Source organism: Chaetodon trifascialis, chromosome 10 (assembly GCF_039877785.1).
Source record: "Chaetodon trifascialis isolate fChaTrf1 chromosome 10, fChaTrf1.hap1, whole genome shotgun sequence".
Taxonomy (NCBI): domain Eukaryota; kingdom Metazoa; phylum Chordata; class Actinopteri; order Chaetodontiformes; family Chaetodontidae; genus Chaetodon; species Chaetodon trifascialis.
Window position 1 is genome coordinate 19,345,228 of NC_092065.1, and position 24,687 is coordinate 19,369,914.

Below are 24,687 nucleotides of genomic sequence, written 5' to 3' on the forward strand. Positions count from 1 at the left end.
GTATTGGTGGCCCTGATTATGCTTCCATTCTAGTTAAGACTAAGGTCTTGCTGGTGGTCTTCCCATCTGTGCAGTCACGATTCATGGAATGTATCTGACATACACTTTATGGTCAACAAGGTCAACAAAACCTAACCAAATGTGCAACACACATTGTCTGCACTGCTACAGTGCTTTAAAAAATGCATCCTATTCAGGTCAGATACCTACCAGTTATCATGAATGCACAATTTGGAAGGTACAGTGATTTGGGATTCCCTTAATGTAGTCAATATGTGCCATGTTAGTTGTTCAATTCCCAAACTTTGAGTAGGGGTTAGTAATAGAGTAATGAGATGGAGAAATTGCAGAGTTTGGGGTTTGTAGGCTGGTGTGAGTTGTTTTGAATGGGGATTGTCGGCTCATGTGTGGACTGGAGTTAAACTTTACTCTTAGTGTGTTTTTGTCTTGATTATGTATTGCAACCTTTTCACTTCTTTCCTCCTGGAAAGATTGAGGGTGTTGTAGCTTTCTAGAATAACCTGATTTTTTGATAGTGCTTATTAAAAGCTACAATCTGACCTTTTTTTTTTTACTAGTCAGACAAGAAGAGCAAAAACTGGAAGCAGGGAGAAACTGCAAGTGCAGTTCAGTCAAATGATAAAAGGATAAATATATATATCTATCATATATCTACACACAAATGCGTGTATATATCCTGCCTTGTTCAAGAAATGGTGCAAACAAGTAACTGCTCCTTAACCCACAATGTCAAGTCTGAAGTTTTACAGCACATTTCCAAACAGCCAAAAAAACGAAACAAAAAGTGTGTCTCATACATGGCTGCCAAGAGCTCTGTCAACCAACCAAGCAGTCAGTCACACTGGACGACAGTGGAAGAGGTTGCACCACTGTCTGGTGAAATGATTCCACTGATGAAATGAGGCCCAACTCAGGCTTTTCACACGTAACACAAGTATTTCTCTCAACTTAAGGCAGAGAGTATTGAAGAATATGCATTAGCGACTGTTTGCTTATTTATTAACTGTAGAAGTTAGTTTTCAATATTTCATGGTCCTTGGTTCTCAAAAGGGAGATTTTGCTGATTTTCTTTGTCTTACTGTATAATAGACTGAACATTGTACTCGGAAAACTGTGGCAAGCATTTTCACTATTGTCTTATATTTTGTAGATCAATGAGTAATTGAGAAATCATCTGCAGATGAATAATTAAAGTAATCATCTTTTCTGCTACTGTGAATAGCTAAGCGAGTCAAAGGAGATTTCCAGATCACATTAAGTTAAAGATGACACATTTCTTTAATATTTTCAGGAAGATTTCCTTTTTAAATTTTCATCTTTCTACCGTTACAAATGACAAAAAAGGAACAGGAGGTAGTCCATTATGGATTTTCAGGTGTGTACAATCATTATGTTGTAGAAGCCATATTCTAAGTCATTCACAGCTTCCAGACGGCTCTCCATGCCACTGGCAGCAACGCCAGCCCAAAGCATGATGGATCCAGTCATGCTTGACAGTTGGAGAGGTGCTCTTTTCAGCTGGTTCTTTGTAAACTTCTGATTCTGAATATTGTGATGAGAGCACAGGAAAGGTTTTCCTCTGATTACTCTTCCACAAAGCTCATAGTTGTGCAGGTGTTGAATGCACAGCAGAGCAGTGCACCACCTTTCCAGAGTCTGCAAAATCTTCCTGAAGGTCTTTTGCAATTAAACAGGGGTGATTTGCCTTTCTAGCAATCCTGGGAGCACTTCTCTTCAATGGGTCATGGTCTTCCAGACCTCAGCTTGACCTCCACTGTTTCTGTTGACTGCCATTGCCTTCTCCTGCTTTGTGGGCACATTTGGGCACATCAATTATTTTGATTTTCAGAGTGCTAGGCAGCTGCTTATGGGGCATCAGAGAACTATTGCTCGGTGCATCTTTCATAAATAGACAAATCCTTAAAATGTTGAAGAGGATTTTTCATCTTTAACTTCATCGCATTTGGAGATCAGTTCATCTTCTCCTCACTTAGCTATTCACAGTAACATAGATGGTGACTAGGAGTGGCCAAACTTTTCATGCAACTGTATATCAGGAGTTGGTGGAAGGTGTTTTTATTATTATTATTATTATTATTATTATTATTATTATTATTATTGTTTCTCACCCTTAACAGAGCTAGGCTAGCAGTTCCCCTGTGCTTCCAGTCTTTGTTCTAAGCTAGGCCAAGTCTTAAGCTTATATTAATGTTACCAGACTTTTGGTAAGATGACAAACAGTTTCCCTAAATATTGGCTTTTCCTCAAACTATTGATACTGTTTTAAGTGTTGGGCACATCAGAATATATTCTGATTATATTATACGTTGAACGTGGCTATTTTGGTTTTCTTGTAAAAATGCTGTTACTTCCAGCGGGGCCTGCATATGATTCTCTGTTTTCTTTGATCAGTTTACAACAGAAAACATGCAAGTTAAGAGCAAAAGTGTCAAAAACCATGTTTCTTCAGCACTATCTTTATGTTACCGTAGAGCTGGCATGGGGTGAGAGGAAGTTTTAGTTTTCCCTGCAGTGTTGAACATGAAGTGTTCCAGCTGTGTGCTCGAGCTGTCTGCCTGTGTGTTGCAATATATGTGGATGCCTAATGACCCTAACTAAACTAAACTCTGTTCTCTTTAACATTGCAGTATTCCCTTTGATAGAATATCAGACATCAATTTTTCACTGAATACAAATGAAAGTGTAAGTACTTTGATCATTGATCAATCTTTAATTCATAAGTAGAAAGTGAATGAGACAGGAAAGATCAGTTTTCATGAATTAAATGTGTATTTTGTGTAATTTATTAATATGGCATGTGTTATATTTCCTGATATCACTGTTAACATTCATGTAGAAGCAGATGCCACAATACTTCCTAGACTGCAAATGTATGGCAGATGCATAGAATATTTATTTATTTAATCTTTATTTATTCAGACAGTCTTATAGAAACTAAGATATTAAGGAATTAATAAAACACTAAGAAGACGATTCATCTAGATAAAAACTACAAGTTGGAGCAAAGCACAAAGGTCAAACCTCCAAAAGTGATTTTATATATCTATGTCCATATCAATATCTACCAATAAAGATATTTAGATAGAGATTTACACACACATACACACATATACATTTATATACAGTAACAGCTGTTGTGCGAGGATACTGGAGGTATACATGTTAGTGTCTGCTTCACGGCTGAGTGGCTTTTGTTCTGCAGGATCCAGCTCTAGTTTGTATGTGTATGTACTGTCAATATAAACAGTGTTTTTGTAAGTATGTGGCCCGTGTGTATGTGTGTGTGTGTGTTCTCCCCAGGCAAATATAGCTTTGTTTGAGGCACGCTGTAAGGAGAAAATCCAGCAGTTTGAAGATGCTGGTTCAGATGAGGAGGATATCTGGGATGAAAAAGATGTCACCTTTGCACCAGAGGCACAAAGACGCCCCAGGTCAGTTAAAAACACACACACACACACACACACACACACACACACACACACACACACACACACACACACACACACACTTCTCTGTGTCGTGGCACACTGAATGAACATTAATTTGCTTTTCACATTTTCAAGTAATTGTCCCTCAACTTAACAAAGTACATAGAACTTGCCTGTGCAAATAAAACACACTTCATTGCAAAACGTAAGCATCTGCCAGGTTATTTTGGTATAAAGCCAAAAGTCAAGTTAGTAAACATGAGCACAATATGTGAAGATCTTTAGTTCTTTGCTCGAGTCTAAGTCTGTAATTCATAGTTCATCTGTGCTACTGATACTCACAGAGACTCACTAAGCTTGTCTGTTAGATGCACAAGGCGTAACTTAGGTTTGTTTTTGTTGGCCAACTGTTGTATGTGGAAATAACTCCTAATTAACTCTTAATCTGTGTGTGTTGGTGGCAGGAGCTCAGGCAGCACAGACAGTGAGGAGAGCACAGACTCGGAGGAGGAGGATGTGAAGAGGGATCCATTTGAAGCTCCCAACCCCAGCACCGATGACAGAATGGAAGTCGACACAGGTTGGTGTGCCTCAGGATACAACCTATCAACCCAAGGATAGAACAATGACAAACATACCCAAGGAACATTTTTGCTGGTTTGAAGCTTTGTCTGAACTCGTTTCAGGATTTGAGTTAGAATAAGGCCCAGCATTTCAAAGTGAGTCTGACATCTGGTTGATTCCTCTTACTTTTTGTGCTGCTAAAGTAATTGTATGTTCAAAGTATTCAGTTTTAGGGGGCCAGTTCAGCTTCACTCATTGCATTCGTAGTGTTTCTTATGTTGTCTGTTTTGACCGGTATTGTGCTTCCTTGGCCTCTTCATTCAGGTGATGCCGCCTCAAATGATTGAGCAAGTTCAACATACAGCCAGCTACATACCTGATTGCACTTGAGCAATGCTGGCATCTGGCCTTCATCTGATCTTTGTCCATTGTCATTGTAGGGAGAACTATAATGTTCCCAAAGAGCAGACTCAGTGATAATGAAAGATTTTCAGGCTCTCGTCTGTCTGCATTCACCATAACTACAAGGCTGCGCTGTTCTGTTCTTTTCCGGCACTGTTGTGTTGGGAAACATGTACAAATTTTCCAACAGGGCCACTGTCAGCCCAGCAGCCTGCAATTTCCAATATAATTGTGCAGGTGTGTGTGCCGTGCATACAGTGGTTAAAACAAGGTTAGATTTTTGCATGCAGTGCTGATGGTGAGAGTTATGGAATGAGCGTATGGTTTCTGTCTGTGGGGTAAGTATGCGTGGGCAGATTAGTTCAAGGTTATTATTTTGATTTTTTTTTTCAGTACCTTACTTTTTCTGACTGTTTTTATTATTTATTTAGGGCCCGTGTGGACAGCCAACTTCGATGACATCCCCATGGACACAGGTACATCGACTGCTCCAGCCTCCAGCCCCACCAACCCTGCTGCCCCCTGTCCTTTGTCCTCCTCCCCCGCTTCCACAGAAGTCCTCCCTGAGGCAGGATGGAGCGCCTCTCCCGCCACCTCCTCCAACTCTGAAACAGGCTGGGCTGATTTCTCAAATTTCACCCCTGTCAGGTAGGACGTCGTGTCAAACTGTGGTTCAGTTTCTCTGCCCGCAGCGCTGCAGTTGCAGGAGAGCATTGCTTGCGTTTGGCTTTTGTCATTGTCTTTGAATCTGAAAGAGGACTTCATCAAACACATTGCTCTCTTTCAGCCCCAAAGACCCTCTGCGGTGCAACTCTCCTGTTGCTATGGAAACCAGCATAGAGACAATGGACCCTCTGGGGGTCAATGCACCCATGCAGCCTGAAGGTGAGATGTGTGTTCATGAGACACACACATAAACACACACACACACACACACACACACACACACACACACACATGCACACACCAGGGCTCTCTGTAAAATGTATATATCTGTGGTCCTAACTCTGCCCTGTGCTCCCAGTTTGACAAGCTAAACCATTTCACTTTGTTTTTCAGTAGCAAAATCTTAACAACCCAAAATTACATTCAGCGGGAGTGAATATACCTCCTGTCACGGTAGCTGTGAGCTGTTGTGGTGTAGCAGCTTGAATGATCTTGACTTTGGTCAGAACTGACACTATTGTCGCCTTTCTTAAAACCCCCTAGACTGTGATGGCTGGTTGGGCACCGGTGTGGCCTCTCCCTCCTCCACCTCACCTAAGGATTGTGGGAGATCTAAAGCGGAGGAGGAAACAGCCTGTTGTGAACAGCGCAGCATCACAGAGACAGTCATCAATGGCTCCATGAAAGAAACCGTCAGCCTCACTGTTGACGCCAAGACCGAGACCGCCGTCTTCAAGAGGTTCGCCAAACACACACACACACAGAAAACACTACACAGCTCTTTATGCTGAACGACTGAATGTCATGAGTAGCAGTTACAATGCTTAAGTTGTGGTTTCGGCTTTCAAAAAACCCAAGATGGGAGCACTGGAACGCTCACTTACATCATGGTGTCCTTGCCAGAGTGGCAACTTGTCAGGAGGTGTTTCATTGGTGTTGTCACATCTGCTTTGTTCTGAATGCCCTCATCATTGTTCCTGTAGAGGCAGTGTTAAATTTATCACCGAGGTCTGTGATGAGCCCCAGGCCCTTCAAAGGCATCTGCTAGTTACAGAGGTTTAAATTAAAATGCTTCACTTGGATTATCGTAATATTGCTGGGCATTGTCCCAAGTACTTAGCTGAATACACAATTTCACCAAAATATCAATTTATCCTGCTTCATGTGACTGAGCCTCACACATACCACACACACACACAGACACACACACACACACACACACACACACACACACAGTCAAAACTAGTTTCCAGGTCAGGATAATAGCTTGGGATGTGTGCCATTAGCCAACTATTTAATTAAACATTGCTACCCTTGCTAGTTCACACGAGAAATACTAGTTTGTTAAACGTATTATTACATTGGAAACCACTTAAAGTGATCAGTTCCAGTCATCAGAATCATTCCTATTCCTAGATGTTGGAGCTGTTGCATGTTGGAGCTTTATCGTAGCTATCTTCAGAGTGCACAAGGAGCATTTTGTTTAACTTGCACAATGGCTCAGTTTGGTGGTTTCTGGCAGCTGTGAGGAAAAGGGGCTCCACCGTTCAGGGAGCATTTCATATCGAGTCCAGCCAAATTGTTTCATGAAGTTTAACCACCACCTACTGGAGTGGGGGAGAAGAACAGCCGACTGTAGAGTAGAGAAAAAGAAAAAACATTTAGTTATAATAATCATCCGCTTACAGTGATCAATTTGACCAGGACAGACTTGATCACTATAATATACTGAATTATTTTATTAATGTGCACATTTGAATTGCATGGTAGTGTGCAATGTTCACAATGCAAGGCGCAGAGTGAGACACAGTTTGGTTATGGAAGGATGTGATCAGCTGTTTCAGATGGCTTTTACAATATACGCACCTTTTTTTTGGACAGTATTTAACCTCATTGGTTAAATTGTGTTCAACTTTGGCTGTTTTATCCATGTCTAAACTTCTGTGGTATCACAAAAGTAGTAGGGTCTTTAGACTCGTTCTGTTGTCTTACATTTTGGTGCTTATAGCTCAAGTAACAGAGTGGCAAAAAAAAAAATCCTGATCCAAGGCGATGTGGAGAGAACTTGCTATGTACAAATTGTGTATTAAGGCTTAAAAACGATATTCCACCATACTATGAGTGGGGAAACACGCTGAAATGAAAAGTCTAAATGTATGCATATGGCCAAATACACTTCTTCTGTCTCAATTTGCACACACTTGAACACGATGAGATGGATAGTAAAAGGGTCATTTTTGAGTGTTATGAAATGTTTCTCTGAACATCCCAACGCCTTTTCCACCATGACAGTCTTTCGTTATTGGAATCCATCGTAGATGACATTAATCCAAGCTGACGATAGCCCCCATTCTGCACAAATTACTGATCTACAAAGCTTTTACAGCCTCCTTTCAGTCCCACAGGGAGTGATTGTTTCATACTTGTCTATCCTAAATCCACAGGTTTTTAAAGTTGGTTGTCCTCTGTCCTTTGTCCCCTTGTTGATGCTGCATTATATTGTCTGTCTGAGTAAATAACAACTGTCTGATGAACTGAGCGACACTTACAACCTGAGCTTCCCCTCCTCTCTCTCTTGCTGTGCGTTGTGGGTGTGGTCTTCTTCAGAGTGTTGAAATCTTATCGGTATGTACAGCCAATCAGAGATCAGCCTGCAGCCGTGATGTAGTCTTGTTGTCACGTCAACCACCAACTTTTCTTTCCCAATTTTGATCTTCTTCTTTGGTTTCAGCTCCTTGTTTGTTTATTTCATTACCTCCATTCTGCATGTGTTTCTACCAAAGGTGTTGTCCAAGTGCCGTTCTTTAGTTAATTCAGCTTTGTGATGGCCTTTATCTGAATAGGCCAAACCCATTCAAGAACAAATTATTACTTGAAATGACACATGTGAAATTGTTGGCCAGTTTTGGGATTTGGCCTGGACCTCTCCACCTCAATTGGATTTTTATTGGTCACAAACGGCTTTTTGTATTTTTATTCATGTTTATTTCAGTTTTATGGTCTGACTTCTATTGGCTGTGATCCTCAGCCACAGTCTCCATCTTAAGATTGTGAGTCATGAAGATGAAAATGCACAATGAAAGATGTAACTGCTTAATGAACTCTAAAATTCAAGCAGTCACAATACTGGACATGTTATTGTGCCTGTATTGTAAGCACAGTTGATTTAAATGATGCATTTAGACATAAGTGAACCTGACAGTAGGCGCGTCATCTGGTCATCAGGTTGTTACTGAGCACACCTGCAACCACAAAAATTAATTTAAATGATGATGGTGCATCATATTACAATCCCATGTTTGCATAGTAGTTAACATGAATGACAAACGTTTACCTTCTTTCCTCTGTCGTTTATGACAATACTTTATTCATGACAGTTCTGTGCAGCAGGACAGCTAATGCATGGCCTCTTGTCTAAGGCTCTAAGCACATAGAACAATGCACACAACTTCTGTAATTCAATGAGACGAGTTTCTGATAGGAGCAGCAGACGCATGCTGCACAAATCTTTTTTTATCTGAAATGTATCATCAGTATCTTATTAAAGATTCATTTCATTTTGGCAAAAATGACCTCTTTGTTAAAATAAGCTTGTCAGTTCTTTCTGGTGCACAAACTGTGATGGAGACCCTTTCTGTTTATGTCCTCAAACATATTTCTGGCTTTTATGCAGTACAATTTCTCGTTAGTTATTGGCCAACATTTTGCCAATACTAATATCTGTGAAAAGCTGAACTTGACCGATGAAGTTTTTCATTGTTTCTTCAGGACCGCCGTGTTCAAACTAGAGAAAACAGAAACATAAAGCATTCAAAGTCTTACTGTCAAAGGAGTAGCAGCCAAATTATGCAGGAAGGACAAAGCTTTTCTTTTTTGCATTGACATTGATTTTTCATAATAGCAATGTCCTTTTAGTTTCATCAAGAGTTCTTGTGTCCATTTTTGTATCTAAAGTACCATTAAAAATATACTACTACTTTTAACGAAGCGTGAAGATACCGGCATGAATGGTCCAATGAAAATGTTCCACAAATACAACTAGACTAACTAACAGGTTTCATTTTCTTATAGCATGACAGCTTTTTTCTGAAATTGGCAAGTGTGGAATAATTGTTAGGTAGCCCCTCAAATGTTGGATTATATTTGGATGTTTGTGGGTGTTTTGCTTTGATTGAGGCCTCATCAAGATTATTGGTGGTTCTCTGAGACAAAGCAAGACTGACGGCTGGCACATTCAATTTTGGTCTAATCAGTGTCCAAATCAGTTTGTAGGCCTGCCTACAATTTGCTGGCTATCGCATCATAGCTAAACAACCAAAACAGTTGACTTTCTCCATTTGCTGTACATTTTGATGCTTTTCCTACATACTGTTCACAGTTACCCATTTCAACACCTCCATCCTTTGTTTTACTGTGTGCTCTGTCTGTCAGTTCATCATGCATCACTGTTCATACCTCACTGTACTCTGTGTGTTTCTGTGGGGAAAGTGGTTGGTATAAATCACCTCATATGGTATTAATGTATATCTGTGTGTTTGTGTGTGTGTGTGTGTGTGTGTGTGTGTACCTGTGTGTTCCAGTGATGAAGAGAAGAGTGCTTCTTCAGAGAAATACTCAGTAGTGGAGTGTGTGGATTCGGAGAGAACAGCCGCAGCCTGCTGTCCCAAGACAGGGTCAGGAACAACATACACACACCGCTAAGCTGGAACAAAAAACAAAAACAAAACACATCTCTGCACAGGCTCTGCAGTATTCAACACTACTCATATGGAAATGTTCAGTTACATCACCCTAACCCAGAAGGAAACAAAATATGATATTTATGTTGTGTTGTGAATTCTTCACGTTCAGAGACCTTTATTTTGACATTTTATTTCCTCTTTCCGCTCGTCCTCTGCTAACTGCTATTATGTCACTGACAGTGTAAATTTTATTATCGCTTTAAGGTTCATGTAACACAAAAGCTCAATTCTCTCTCTGCATTTCAAGATGGTGCACTGTTGGTGCTAACTGGCTAGCCTACCTAGCTTGCCCTGTATTACATATACAGAGCAAAGGAGAGACAGGTGAAGCAAAGATAATATTACTCGAGTTGAGTCTATTAAAGTGTAATAAAAGCTTCCCAACAAAGGGAAGCCAAAGATGGGCAGACATCAACCCCGAACCTGATTTAGACCAAAATGTCTGCTTTATGCAAACTCGTTCAGAGCAACAAGCTATCAAACGCACAGCAGTGCCCTCACCTGTCATAACAGTGTAAGTGTGGAGGTTAGAATGTTCTACTGGAATGACTAGAGACTTTTTATTTGTAATCAATTGATGAATTAAAAATGTGATTAGAAATGAGAGATTTCCTCTAAATATGGCATTACAAAGCTCCAATGTCTTAACGTTTCTCCTTGCAAGCACCATGTAACCAAAAAATCTAAATCAAATCCAGCCCACAGAGCGACAGAAGAAGCCCTGTGTGATCACTATATTGGATCATTCATATGCTAATTTAATGGATTTATGATAGCCTTTGTATTCATCAGTTTATGGATGGCTTATAATCAAATGCCATAGAAGTCTCGAATTATTCCAGTGGCGTGTTCCAACTCCATACATAAGCACAGAGGCTTTGTCCACAAAATCTAAACCAGATGCAGCGCCAATGCATAGTTGACAATAGAACAACATAAAAATCTCAGCCAATGTGCTGTTACATCTTAGTCTGCCCTGTGTACTAAACCAGCAGGGTAACTGGTCTAGGTATTGAGTCAAAGGATGAAACAAACATCAGGTTTCTGATCTATAAGTGACATTCAGACATGGACTTCCATATTCAGAATGTCTCATCACATCATGTTGTCTTTCTTCTTAAACATTTTTCATATTTGGTAATGTTTTGTTCATTAATATCTTGGACTGTCTTTGCACCATTACTAGTTTCCATTAGAACATGATTCAACAAGAATCATGTTAATAGAAGTCCGGGCTCGCTATTTAGCCAATCTTTGTTTCTCTCCTTTCCTGTATGTTCTGCAAGCAGTGAGAAGTGTCGCTCAGCTGCTGAGCTTCCCAATGGTCCTCTAGAGGAAATGTCAGCCATAGAGGAGGCCAAGTAAGTCTGACTGCCCTCGCGCACCACTTAACCAAGAAACCCCTCAAATGTCATGTATGGAGTAATGTAAGCAGCTGCACACTGAGCTGTCAGTCCAGCATTAATTATTTTATTTCTCTGAGATAGACACGTTTGAATTCTGTCTGCAAACTGGCCTTCATCTCTCTCTTTGCATTCGTTTCCAGACTGGACCAGAGTGCCGTGTCCTCAGAGCCAGCTGTAAATGGGCCGGCATGAGGGTCTCCTAATGCCAGCCAATGGCCAGCCTGTTCTGCCATGCAGGGCCCTCCTCCTGGCCAGTCAGCGGAGGCCACTGCTCAGAGCTGTACCAATCACACGCCCCCACCAGGACCAGCAGTACTCCCATCGGCTCATCACTGACAGACAGACAGACAGACAGGTGTACAGACACAAGATGAACTGAAAAGCAAAACGAGAGACATACTCAAATGGATACAGAATAATTTTTTTCAGCATTTGTTTATATACTATTGTTCTTATGAGGTGATGTGCGACTGATATCTTGCCACTCAAAATTAAATAGTAATGTTGCTATAGTTAAAGAAATGATTGTATGAATAAAATATTTTATAAAATGAAAAATGTATACAGAAACATAAGATGAATTACCACATGAATAGCTGATTGGTGACCCAACCAACCACTAAGCTGTTGTTATTGCTGGATCTGTTATCCAGCAGTCTGACACGTAATACAACAGTTGCTATGTTTAAAATTCTCACCCACCATTGGTCCGTGTCTCAGCAAAGCCGCTCCTACCAATTGAAACACATTTTAAAAGCCACACTTAAAGGTTTATTTTGCTGCAGGTATTATTTGTAAATGTTTTCTCTTGTATTCTTCTGCATTGAGTAAGATTTGACGAGCTTTTTTGGTATAGTTTTTTTTTTTTTTTTTTTTTTTTTTAATTTATTATGGAAGTAAGATGATGGTTGTGTTTTGTTACTAAAGAGCCATACCAACACACCCTCTCCCCTTCTAGCAAGCTGCATTCATGCTAACTGGGTTTCTACCTCGCAGCTAGAAGGCTAAACTGGAGAGATACAGTATGTCGTCACCACAGCCTAAACTGGGAGCTGTAAATGCATTCTGAGTTGGTGTTTTCAGTCCCAACTAAACTTCTTCAGAACCACAGTTGTCTTCTTTGGCCCAAAACTGCTTTTAGACCAGCGGTTCTCAACTGGGGGGGTCCCCCGTTAAGATCATGTTCACATTTGGAAAATTTCATTGCAGGTTGGACATGCATCTAGACAGTGTGCAAAACTGTGATTTTAAGTAGCTACTGCATTGTCGAGAACTGAGCGGAACAATGAAAGCTGTTCGAGATGAACACGCAGGAGCATGAAATTAGAAAATATCCATTTGCAAATGAGTTCAGTGCCCAGCCTCATGGAGCCAGCTGTGATTCAGTCATGTCATGATTGGAGTTTATTTCTGAAGAGGACTGGTTAAAACTGTAAATCGAGACAGTCGTGATATCAGCCGCTGACCAAGTTCCAACCACAGGTGTTTGTTCTTATACTCTGTTCAGACTGACAACAGCACTGAGACAAGACAATACCTTTCTTTTCAAGGTGTTGTTGGCAAGTCAGTGGTGCCTACACTGAGAGCTCAGACAAAGAAGCTGAGCGTAGCTCAGTGCATTGTGACATCCGACAACATGCCAGGTCAGCCAGTCAGGTCAGTGCAAGTTCACGTTCGTGAACCTGCTAATTGTTGGGAGATAAACTGATCATTTCCAGAGCTGTAAAGTCCTTCCTCACAGTTTGCTTTGATACGCCTTCAAATGTCTGACTCAAACTTGACGACTTCCTCCCTCTATTTTATATTCTCAGCAGTGACCAGAACAACACACCCTGAACTCTTGTTTTGCAGTGATGTTAAATGCAGGAAATTCAGTTTGAGCAACGCAATGCGTTTTTAGTGCCGTTGTCAGTCTGAATGCACGCTTGCTCCGCGTCCATTTTTTGTTCTTTGAATCACCACCTGAACTTAAAAATCCGCCTTGATGAGGCGTTTGGTTGACTTGGAAATTAGAATTTTCAAGCCAACCTGCCATGTTTATGTCAAGACATACTGTAGTTGCCTCTGTGTAAATGGCTTTTTAGCTTTGGTTTGGTCTTCACCAATTCCTGAGGGAAATGTCTGGCGGTTGAGCTGCCAGATACTTAACTTTGTTTGGTTAACATTATCAATAAAGGACCAACTTTTGCGATGGGCCAGTTATTAGTCTACTGAGAAAAAATCAACATCAGCTAATTTTGATTGCCAGCAGATCTGTTGCTGCATTTCTGCTGAATATCCGTCCGCATGAAACTTTGGCACTGAGCCTGAAATAGACCAGTTACCAATGCATCTACCTGCAGCTGAGGTCGAAATGATTTCTATATATGTTGCTAGAAATCTCACTCTTCTGCAGCCTTCCTCCTCTCTTCTTTCCATTGATCCCCTCCCTTTTCCCTCCCCAAATGTGACTTTTTTTTTTTTTTATCTTGGCAACACATGATTCACTGGTTGGGATTTGGTTCCAAAGAAAATGGTTTTGTAATTCAAAGTTTTCTGTACCACTGGGAAGGGAAGAAGGTCTTTACAGATGATAGTATAACTTAACCCCACTTTTTTTTTGTCCGATTATTAATTAATTAAATTTCATCTTAATTTCTGAGGCTAAGTGGTTTTTGCAGATGGTTTATTTGGTTTGTCTGTCATGACTGAGGTTTTATTAGGCCTAGTGCACAATCCCACTAGAGGTTTCTCTGCAGATTCTTTCTTTGAATAGCCTCGTTACAGGACTTTGAAAGCTCATTTACAGACAGTGAAAATTATTTCATTACGTCTCCATACAATTACCCACATTTATGGGCTTTCAAAGTATTATCAGACGGATGTGTGAGATTTAGTGGGATCCATTTGCAAAATATGGCAGAAATCGACAATAGTATTCATATATTTATTTTCATTAGTGTGTAAGTTTTTGCTAGTGGTTCCTCTTCCATAGAGTCCACCATGTTTCTACAGTAGCCCAGAATGGACAAACCAGACACTCGGATCCAGAGAGTGCTTTTCACAAGTTTTGCAGCCCAGTGAAGGTTTTACTACACACCTGCAAAGGGAGGGGTGAGGTGAGGGGGGTCTTCAGGTTGTTGCAATATGCAGCCTCACAGCTAGATGTCACTAAATCCAACACACTGGACCTTAAAGAAATAAAGATTTCACTGGAATGTGAATTGACATTTGAGGTGACGCTGCACTCGTCAGTGGCTGCTACGTTCTGAGGCTTCCCTGCAGTGAAAACCAGCCTAAACTTTAATGGAAGTGTAAATTTGAGAAAACGTGGGCTATGGAGAAGTTATGGATGTTGATGGAGGCCATACGTCAAAAGCACTGACGTCTGCACCACTGCAAGTTCCTGCAGTCACAGAAAACCTGGAAAAGGTCAGTCATTTTTTTTATTTCCACTTTGAACAAATGTAAATGAAGGTGCAGCGTAAGCCGAAACAAAACTTAGAGCATCCTTACGTCAAAGTTACTTTTATTCAAAGCAAAGCTTCACAAGTACAATTTACAAACTGCTAATACTTGATTGTTTTTCATTTTTGTGAAATAAGAATCCTGTTTATACCTAAACATTCACTATTGATCTTCAGTACCAGGTACGTCTTCCTGTGGTTAGTGGTAGTAACGTAAATATGAGAAATAATGTTTCAGCTTTATAACAGAATTTTAACTAGAATTTATCAGAGATGCACGCATGAACATATACCGCACCGTAGGCAGCATTTTGTGGTTCAGACCAAACTCCACATTTGGCCTCTTACCTAATTATATATAAATAAACGAACATGTTTCAAACAAGAGCTGAAAAACTGCAGAGAGGCAGAACATACTCTTGATAAAGATATTTTGATGAGGAATATTTTTCATTACCCTGACAAAGTGGTAACTTTCACCAGAACAAAAGCACACGTGATATTCACTATGATGCATTATCTACTGGAGTCAAATTTCAAGAATCAGCAAATTGTTTTTCATATACAGCTGACATGAATGGAAACATGGCTGTCTTTAAAACACATTTTGAAAACTACAGCACATGTATTACTGATTAAAATGATCACAATATGTAAGAATGTTGTTTGTAGATTTATGATTTGCAAAACACTTTAAAAGAAGTATAGCGATTCCCTAATATGGACCTTTATTTGCATGAAATTTTAACACCTCAAGTCTACCAAGATTTGAGGAAAGTTTTCGACAGATTTGGGTGAAATGATATGTAATAGTATTATTATTAATATAATACGTATTTACATTCGCCAGCATGTTATTCTACTGGTGGCTGCTTCTGGGTGGAATGTGTATTAATTACAATTACTCATATATTTGTGTTTTTACCACAAAATCCTAACGACCATCTCAACAGATTGGAAGTGCAAGTGATATGCAAATGCAACCCAAATATCCATACAGGGATTTCTATATAAGATAATTGTGGTTGAGTACTTCGGACAAACATTTAGAATTGTAAACTTGATGTTAAAATTACACATCAGTGTGATTTGCACAAAGAATGACCTTTTCTGCTCGCGTTTGTCCCACTCAGTGTGCGCCATTCCCCTGGCACTTTTACCCTGGGTACAGCCTTTCAGGCAGCTTATTTCCGAGTGGCATCAAAATCCAGTTCTCCTAAATTTCGTCTTCGGGGGGAGATTCTTACCAGACTGCTGGCATTAATATGTATTCGCCATGTCGTGTAGAGTTTGGTGTGCAGTTTTGTCAACACTCCTAATCGTTTTCTTCGTCCGGCCAGAGCGTGCTAGCATACAACCGGAAGCACTGCCGCCTGACAGCCCTATTTCGGGTATGCAATGGCTCTAAGTGTGACGTCAAAACAAGTTGTGTTGACAGCTAGCCCAGCTAGCCTGATGCTAACTAGCGCTTAAGATCGAGTTTAGGCAAGCCTCTCGTCGGCTATTGGTTTTAGACGTCTGTTAGCCATCTTTCATCCATGTAGTGTGTAGTATCAGTGTGAGACATGCAGGATAGGTATAGCGAGATAGGCTTTGTCCAACAAATACTCGGTTTGAATTTAGTGCCGAGAAAAAATGGCACACACCGAGGAAACGACACATCTCTCAGTGACTTCTCAGGTGGGCTAATGTTTGGTAGCTTGTTAGCTGCTGATGTATTCTTTTCATTTCTTTTTTGTTTTTTATCATTGTTGAAATACTTGACTAAAAATCACACGAAGTCGAATTTAATGTGAGCGTGGGAAACGTACAAATATGGCTAATTTCAGCGAAGATGTACCTCTAGGGGTTAGTTGGACGCTAGTTTGAACGCGTTAGCATTGTTTAGGTAACGTTAATGTTACGCCACATTTTGAAGCTAGCCATCTTCCAGCTTCATCTGTTAGGTCGAAATAGTGGGATTTGTTCGAAAATATGTTTATAACATGTGTAGTATTATTGCCGAGCAGAGACTTGAATTAACGATTTCAAATGTTGTGTTGTTATTATCATTATTATTGGTGGTGGTATTATTATAGTAACATTGCATTGCCTTGTTCTTGGCTATGTTGTGCTTACTTTTTGTGTATTCGACCGAAGTACTAAAAGCGAATAATGTAAAGCACTCATGATTATTATTAATGTAATGTACTAACTGCTATTTTGATGGTGTATAAGAACATGCTATGACTTGTTTAGGACTCAAAGGCCAAAGTTTGGGTCTGTTCTCCTGTTTTAAATAGGGACTTGAGTCTCTTAGGCATGGACCTCCATTGAAGTGATGAACAGAATTGTTCCAAAAGATATTCCCTCATTTGCTGGTTGAATGATGTGGAGGAGAGGGCTGTCCAACACGTCTCTCTGTCAAGTCAGTCTTATTTATATAGTGCAGAATCACAATTAACCTGAAGGGGCTTCACAGTCTGTACAGCAGACTGTGAAGGCCATACTGTGTGATTCACAGCATTTCCATCATCATCTGTATAAAAGCATCTGTGTTCTTTATGTACAGTATCTATACAAATATAGTTAGTTTTTTCCTCTCATTTGTCACACTTATATTTGCCAAATGGCCGTTCTCCATCAAGGAAATGAAGGGAGTGGAGCCATGGAGCCGGGATCACATTAACGTCAATTGACTGATCTAATTGAATTGCTGTGGTGCACTGTGGACTGTTTGTCCTTTGACTGGCATGAAGTGATGTGTAACAGGGTGTGTGTGTGTGTGTGTGTGTGTGTGTGTGTGTGTGTGTGTGTGTGTGTGTGTGTGTGTGTGTGTGTGTGTGTGTGTGTGTGTGTGTGTCTCTGTCTCTCCAGAGATGTGGTATGGAGTTTTTCTGTGGGCAGCGGTCTCCTCTCTGGTCTTCCACCTGCCCGCGGCTCTGCTCTCCCTCATCACACTGCGCCAGCACAAGATGGCTCGATTCATGCCCATCGCCATCCTCCTCATGGGCATTGTGGGACCAGTGTGCGGGGGAGTCCTTACCAGTAAGTGTTCTCTCTCTCTCATGCTTTCTGTGTGTGTGTGTGCGTGCGGATATGTACTTATGTATCGTTTTCTTTCTGTTTTCTTAAGGTGCAGCCATTGCAGGTGTGTACAAGGCAGCGGGGAAGAGGATGATCTCTTTGGAGGCTCTTGTTTTTGGTGTTGGACAGTCGTTTTGTGTCCTCATCATCTCCTTCCTCAGGGTACTTGCCACCCTTTAGCAGTGACGAGGCCACCTGGCTGGCCCTGATGCTGCCTGTCTAACACCAGTCGCACCTTCTCTCGACGGGACCTGAGTTTATCACAGTACAAGACTAGATTCTTGGCGAATCCTGCAACACATGTAAAGCAGCCAGGCCCGGGATGTGATGTCATTTCCTGCTGATGGACAGGACCTGAGTGGATTTCATTCAGCTGTCAAAGAAAGAGCAGTGTGTAAACCCGTAGAGTGTGTTATGGAGCACGAAGCCTTCTAGGACAGCACAATGCTGCATTCACATCACAGGGCATCCACGCTGTACATACGGTACAAGCTATTTATTTAAAGATACTGCTAAGCCTGGTAGCGCATTCTCCATTTATTCCAAAGTTCAGAGAGAGCTACCTTAAATAATCATTATGAAATAAGTTGTTCCTGTATGATGTGAAGGCAGCAGGATGCCGTTCTCTCCTGATGCCAGGGGTTACAGGTTAGCAGCAGGATGACACTAACCTTTCTCAGGGGCTGTGTGTATGTGTGTGTGTCTTTGTGTACATGTGTGTCTTTCACTATCAGTCTGACAACAGTTTGACTCCATGCAATGACTGCAGAGGGACAGAATAACAGGCAGGCTGATGCACTGTTGAGACAGGAAGATGATGGTTATATGCAAGATTCTGGCTTTTTCCCTTGAGGCCTTAATTTCTATATTCTAACCTCCAAAGTGGTGTTTATCTTCAGGGCTGTCTTTCTTTAACACTCTGTCTCTTGCTGCTCCTTTTGTCCTTCTTTGTATTTTTTGTTCCAATCAATTTAAGTCTGACTGCCTGTGAGTTAGACGAGTTAGAACGAGTTAGAAGCACCGACGACATAGTTTATTTTTTTTGACAAGAGTACAAGTGAAGAGGGTTTTGAGCCTTTTGTGTCGTCCTGATCACAGCCCTGCACTTGCAGCCTAGAGAATGTCTTCACAGTTTCTCTGCTCAGCCTTTTGGTTTGTTTGTTCCTTTCAAGTGAATAGATCAGAGGTTTGAACAGAGCGTGCCGGGATGGTCCGATTACTAAACAAACCCAAAAATGAGCCAAAAAAGAGCTTTTGATCTTTTAAGTTCGCTCTTTGAATGGTGGTATGTCTTACACGTGTATTATTTTGTGTCGCCGAAGTCATTTTGTTTCCAGGTCTTTGTAGCTTTTTAATCTTTCTGACCAAATATAAATTGCTGTGTTATTTTTCTCTGCTAAACGTGCGCACGATGTTTCAACAGAAACGCTCCAGCTTGTAGTTTTTATGGGCTCATCACTGTCCCGCAGTCTTCACTGACCGCGTTTAGTTGCTTTTTGTAGCTGACGGGTGCTTTTAGAATTAGTGTCATACATGGTAAGCTCTACATATAATCCTTTAATTTATTTTTAAGAGATGGAGCTTGCAAGTGATGCTGTTTGCTGTTACTGTATTAGCAGTTACTCAGTAATGATTTAAAACTACAGTAGCTGCTGAAACCACTACTGCAATTTGTTGTTGGCCACAGGACAGGAGTCACTTTTCACAGTGACTGGTTTTAATTAGGTTTCGCGTCTTCGTCTCGATGAAGAGCTGCTTCTGTCAACACTGTGTCTCACCATTTCCACAAATCGACATCTTGACTCAAACATCAAGAAATTATTCTGGCGTCAGCGACATGTTCTGGTTCCATGAACTTCCATTTACTGAAAATGTCCTCTCTGAGCACTTTCTTCCTTTCAGACTTAATTCTGGTTCAGATTGTTTTGTACTCGACATTCCAATTGGAAATATTGCTTTTCTATATTCCCCACTTACACTAAAATGCTCTCACCCTGTCACAGTGCAGGGTGCTGCTGCTGTACTTGTATACTAGTGTCTATCATTGCAAGCAGTTATTTGGAAGCTAATTGGCCATTTAGTCACGCTAACTAGTTAGATATATGGTACCCACAGACTTTGAACGAGGATTGGGATTGGGGTCTTAAGACCCACGCAGAGAGAACAAACAGCTGATTTTCTCATAATCCTCGGAAAGAATTTCTTTTACCCTCTAAACCAAAGATGGCTTGAATTCTTCATGTGCACCCTGAACTTCAATGGCTACACTTCAGTTCTGTCTCAAAGAATAAGTGCATGTAAATATGCAACAAATCAAGCTGAAGTGAGAATGTAGACGTTTTGGGTTTGAGTTAGTTCTGGGACTTAAAATCATCAGTTAAAAATGAGACAAACGCTAAGATTGTGAGGACGAGACCGCACAAGTTCAGCACCCATGGGGCCAACAGTGGGACAGGAAGTGTTCCTGGACAGCGCTCAAGATGTTGCTATGATACCTGTTGCCCGAAGACTTCAGAGACCAACAGCAGAGGACATTTTTGCTTTTGTCTCATTGTAGGCAAACTTTCCTGCCACACCAGACCACGAACTTCAGTTTCTTTCAGTGAACATTTGATTTTCTTTTCAGCTGTGAAACGCTCCATGTGCTGCTTCACACTGTACGTACAATGTTCAGTGCAGTGGCTTCCTACAGAGACGTGGCGGCGCAGTGGAAAATCAAAGCGCCTCGTTGAAATGTGCGGCTGACGCAGAAACAAACGAGCCTTGTTTGAAATGAAGTCTCGTCGACCCCTTGGCCTTGCTTTTATGCTGTACATTTTTGGAGAATGTTTATTTTTTTATGGTGTAATTCAGCTCTTTGAGCGTGTGTGTTCTCTGGTTCTGTTACAGCAGAGCTTCTTGGGGGGGTTAACACCTTGTGGGTGGGGCAAGGCAGAACAGTCATCACTGGCCCTTTTGGCAAAGCATCTCTGCGTTGGAGTTACAGTTCAAATTGCTGTCAGTCAAGATACTAACTTATATGTATCTGTGACTTCTGCCACCTGCCCAGTGATGGTGGTGCTCTGAGGAGCAGAGGGCTCGGCGCGCTCAGGGTGAAATGGATAATGTGGAGCGTCTGTGTTCCTGGGTACAAGGTGCATCTGACGAATTATTATCATTCCACCGCTTCCTGATTGGTCAGCAGCTGAACAGATGAATCTGAAGGGACATCAGGCCATATTCCAAAGTCAGACTTTTGATAATGCATGAGCTATTGTAGGGCGGCACGATGGCGCAGCCTCACAGCAAGAAGGTCACCAGTTCCATCCCCAGGTAGGGCAGGGCCTTTCTGTGTGAAGTTTGCATGTTCTTCCCATGCATGCATGGGTTCTCTCCGGGCTCTCCCGGATTCCTCCCACAGACCAAAAATATGCTCATTAGGTTAAGCGGTGACTCTAAAATTGTCCTTAGGTGTGAGTGTGAGCGTGAATTGGCTGGCGACCGGTTCAGGGTGTACCCCGCCTCTCGCCCGTTGACAGCTGGGATAGGCTCCAGCCCCCCACAACCCCAAAGAGGGATAGTCGGAAAAAGACGATGGATGGATGGACAGCTAACATTACATTTGATAATGTGACATGATGCAAAAAGGTGTAAATTAATTCTGAAATGTCACTGTACATCTTGGATACATTAATTGAAGCCTGTCTCGCTGACTCTTAACCAGAACATTTGTGAGATTGGGTGAAGTCCTGATGTTTGACATTATGCTCCCTTGAACACTCGTGTCTGTGTCACGTTCAACTGGATTATATCGAACACAAAAGTGCGTTTCAAGCACAAGACAGGGCTGCTGTCATCTAACGGCAGCTAAGGGGTTATCAAATGTTGTTTTATTTTGTAATATGGCTCAATGTCCCTCTGGATTTTCACTACTGATTGTCTTTTCAGTTGCTGGTCATGCAGTGAAATGGTTTGTCAGATTCTCTACATTTACACAGCTTGCAACCTGGAACACAGCAGTACGACATACTTTTCACAAGAGCATTTGAGCTGCCCACCCTGAGCGTGACGTCAGAGGAAAATGGCGACCATGTGAATATGTTCTGTATTAAAGATCCCCTCCACATAAACAGAAAAAAATGTCTAATGTGTGTCTGACATGGTTTTTGCAGAAAAAGAGAATCACCGCATTAAAATCCCTAAAATGACACCTATTCATTCTCCCTCATTAAATTTCCACATTATATGAATATGCAAGTATTTTTCATTTCACAAGTTTACTGCTGAATGCAGGCTGTCTCCTGTTTCACTGTAAAGGGGCAGCTGTGGCTCAGGAGGTAGAGCGGTCGTCTGCCAATCAGGTGGTCGATCACTGGCCTCGGCAGTCCACATGCCGAAGTATCCTTGGGCAAGATACTGAACCAAAACTGCCCCTGATGCTGCGCCATCGGTGTGTGAATTCATATGCACGTCGCTTTGGATTAAAGTGTCTGACTAATGACTAATACCTGTAATTATAAAGTCCATTAGTGTTTGTGAACTGGAGGCTTCAGGTTTACACATCACACCTGTTTGTGCTGAATATTGGATTGGCTTCCAGACGAGTTGTGATGTCACTAATCCTACTTGTAGGCCCGCCTCTTAAAAATCAAGATTTCAATTAGCACAGAAAACATTTACAATGAATGTGATAAACATGTGCAGTACAGGGGAGAGATGAGACCAGAGACAAACGTCAGAGAAATGGTGTCCTCTAGTAGATGGCGGTTGGCCCCCAGTTTGGAGAGGCAATGATGATCCTGCAGAGATAGTTTAGATGAGCGGGAAACCAAGTGAACAGGAATGTTTTGAATGTTCGTGTCAATGAGGAGAATTTCACAGAGGCTGGATTTATTTGCAGGATTTTTGTATTCCGGCTTGAGTCCAGCGGGCACGGCTGCATCATGTTCAGATTTAGTTGATTTGGTCATTTTTCTTTGGCTTTTCTGTTTCTTCTGATGGCTAAATGTAACAAAATGTTTTTTCTTTTCTTTTTTTTTCCCCCTTTTTTCTCTCTTTTTTTATTTGTTAAACGAGCAGGAGTCTGTGCAGGTTGTTTTATTTTGAAAAACGACCGGACACTTTTGACCATTCCTGTGTCTGACTTCCTGCCCGGCTCCATCGGCTTTGTGCAGCTTGACACAGATTTTGTCAAAAATAGATGAAGAGCATATTTGCAGTGGAGCAGAGCAGAAAGCCACTTCTGGAGCTTGATTTCTGAAAGTGTTTGTAGATTTATACTTGAACTTAGTCTTGAGATCATTTCCAATTTCCACAATTTGTTTGTGTTCAGTTCATTAAAAACAGTTGGCAGGAATGGCCTTCCGCACTGCCCGTAGTCCATTACACAGAATAAGTTTGGAAAAGATGTGCATGGCAATCTGGAACAAGCTGTCTGCCAGTGCATCAATGTTCTCTGACTGACAAACACACTGTAAGAAGCAGCAGGCAAAGAAAAGGTCTGAATAAAATGACAAATGTCAAGATAATGAGTATCTGCTGTAATAGAACCATTCATTTCCACATGGTGTGGTCCACATGTGGTCCTGGACTGATTTTGTTCCATTTTTACCTGATTCAAAAGGTTTTCAAAGTTGATTTTATTAGAGTAAAGTAAGTGCCAATGGTTAATATTTTCATGGAATAAAAATGTTTAACTATGATGTTGTGGTGCATCTTCATGCCCTTTATCACCCTCTAGAGGTGACCAGCTGGAGCTGCAACAACAAGGACACCATTCAGACACATCCTGTGGTTGAGGTGTAAATGAGTGATCATGGAAATGGCCCACAGCAAACCTCTGATGATGCATTTTAAGAGTTCTTCCAGCACTAGTGGACTAACTAAATATGGCACCATGTTGCTGAGGTGCAAAAATGTGACCCTTTGTAGAGAGCTGCTCATAAGAAAGCTGAGATATAGTTCAGCAGTGATGAAATATTGTGTCAGTAGTAAAGTAAAAGACGGTTTTTACATCAGATGTGTCCAGTAAACATGTTGAATGGATGGATGCTGATAATGAATATTCTGGTGATTTTTGTGGATTACAAAAGGGGCAATTTACTGTTTTTTTCTGTGGTTTAATATAAACAAAAACAAAAAATCTTAACCGTTTTAGAGCACTCATCATCCAGTCACATTCTGATTAATGTGAACCTGCAAATGTCAAGCAGTTTGAGCACACATACAGGTCCATGGTGGTCCACTGATCTTACCCTCTGTGGTAAGTGAAGTTCCAGCTTGATGAATGTCTGCATCAATTAGGTCGAGTAAATTTGACTACTTTTACACCAACAAACCAAATAAATGGTAAAACAATGATGCATGTTACATTCTTAATGTTTGGTGTTCATAAAGGTTCTGTGTTTTTGGGACAAAGCCTTTGAGATAAACTCATTTTAGCCTGAAGATGAAATATTCCGACACAAAGAAAGTCTATAATAAGAAACATTAATGGTTTCCTCCTTCACACTGTTACTGTATCTGGAGCTGCCAGCTCTGTGGAGTGTCAGGTGCATTTAACATGTACTACAGTAGGAGGAAGTCAGCTGCAGCTTTTCTGTTAGCAGCAGCACAAAGGTTGGATTGTTGGCTGTTGATTAATCTGTACATAAGGGTGTGTGTGTGTGTGTGTGTGTGTGTGTGTGTGTGTGTGTGTGTGTGTGTGTGTGTGTGTGTGTGTGTGTGTGTGTGTGTGTGTGTGTGTGTGTGTGTGTGTGTGCGTGCGTGCGTGCGTGCGTGCGTGCGTGTGTGTCCCACATAACAAAGGTTACAGTAGGCTTGCATTTACAATCAAACATTTGATGTAAGTAAAAGCTGTGCCTTAAAAAAAAAAAAAGTTGGTGTAAATGTTATTCTTTGTGTTATTCTGGCCCACCCTCCTCCTTCCCTGCTGTGTTTGACAAAT

The 24,687-nt window shown here is 41.2% G+C and overlaps 2 protein-coding genes across 7 annotated transcripts in view; both read left to right on the plus strand.

The window, feature by feature from the left end:
• The window catches only part of ppp6r3 (protein phosphatase 6, regulatory subunit 3), a 29,091-nt gene extending 16,731 nt beyond the window's left edge, over nt 1–12,360 (plus strand). For 2 of the 6 annotated variants that reach the window (XM_070971504.1, XM_070971508.1), the window contains exons 17-26: nt 2,670–2,724; nt 3,343–3,473; nt 3,935–4,050; nt 4,868–5,084; nt 5,224–5,321; nt 5,646–5,841; nt 7,710–7,727; nt 9,683–9,775; nt 11,131–11,205; nt 11,391–11,797. In XM_070971504.1, the coding sequence (XP_070827605.1) occupies nt 2,670–2,724; nt 3,343–3,473; nt 3,935–4,050; nt 4,868–5,084; nt 5,224–5,321; nt 5,646–5,841; nt 7,710–7,727; nt 9,683–9,775; nt 11,131–11,205; nt 11,391–11,442 (1,051 nt within the window). In that variant the 3' untranslated portion in view covers nt 11,443–11,797. Of the gene's footprint in view, nt 1–2,669; nt 2,725–3,342; nt 3,474–3,934; nt 4,051–4,867; nt 5,085–5,223; nt 5,322–5,645; nt 5,842–7,709; nt 7,728–9,682; nt 9,776–11,130; nt 11,206–11,390 lie in introns of all 6 variants that reach the window. The other 4 variants (XM_070971506.1, XM_070971509.1, XM_070971505.1 and 1 more) reach the window with 3 other exon arrangements.
• Nucleotides 12,361–16,181: 3,821 nt separating this feature from the next.
• Nucleotides 16,182–23,851, plus strand: tmem170a (transmembrane protein 170A). The gene is made up of 3 exons (XM_070972908.1): nt 16,182–16,376; nt 17,553–17,723; nt 17,812–23,851. The coding sequence occupies exons 1-3, from the start codon at nt 16,262–16,264 to the stop codon at nt 17,940–17,942; spliced, it is 417 nt and encodes a 138-aa protein (XP_070829009.1). The 5' UTR covers nt 16,182–16,261; the 3' UTR covers nt 17,943–23,851.
• Nucleotides 23,852–24,687: the final 836 nt, after the last annotated feature.

What these genes read in the sequence shown, in the direction of transcription:
- tmem170a (XM_070972908.1), top strand. Translation starts at nt 16,262, where the DNA reads ATGCAGGATAGGTATAGCGAGATAGGCTTTGTCCAACAAATACTCGGT. An exon ending in ATCTCTCAGTGACTTCTCAG is followed by an intron (nt 16,377 to 17,552) that starts GTGGGCTAATGT and finishes CTGTCTCTCCAG; the next exon opens with AGATGTGGTATGGAGTTTTT. An exon ending in GTGCGGGGGAGTCCTTACCA is followed by an intron (nt 17,724 to 17,811) that starts GTAAGTGTTCTC and finishes TGTTTTCTTAAG; the next exon opens with GTGCAGCCATTGCAGGTGTG.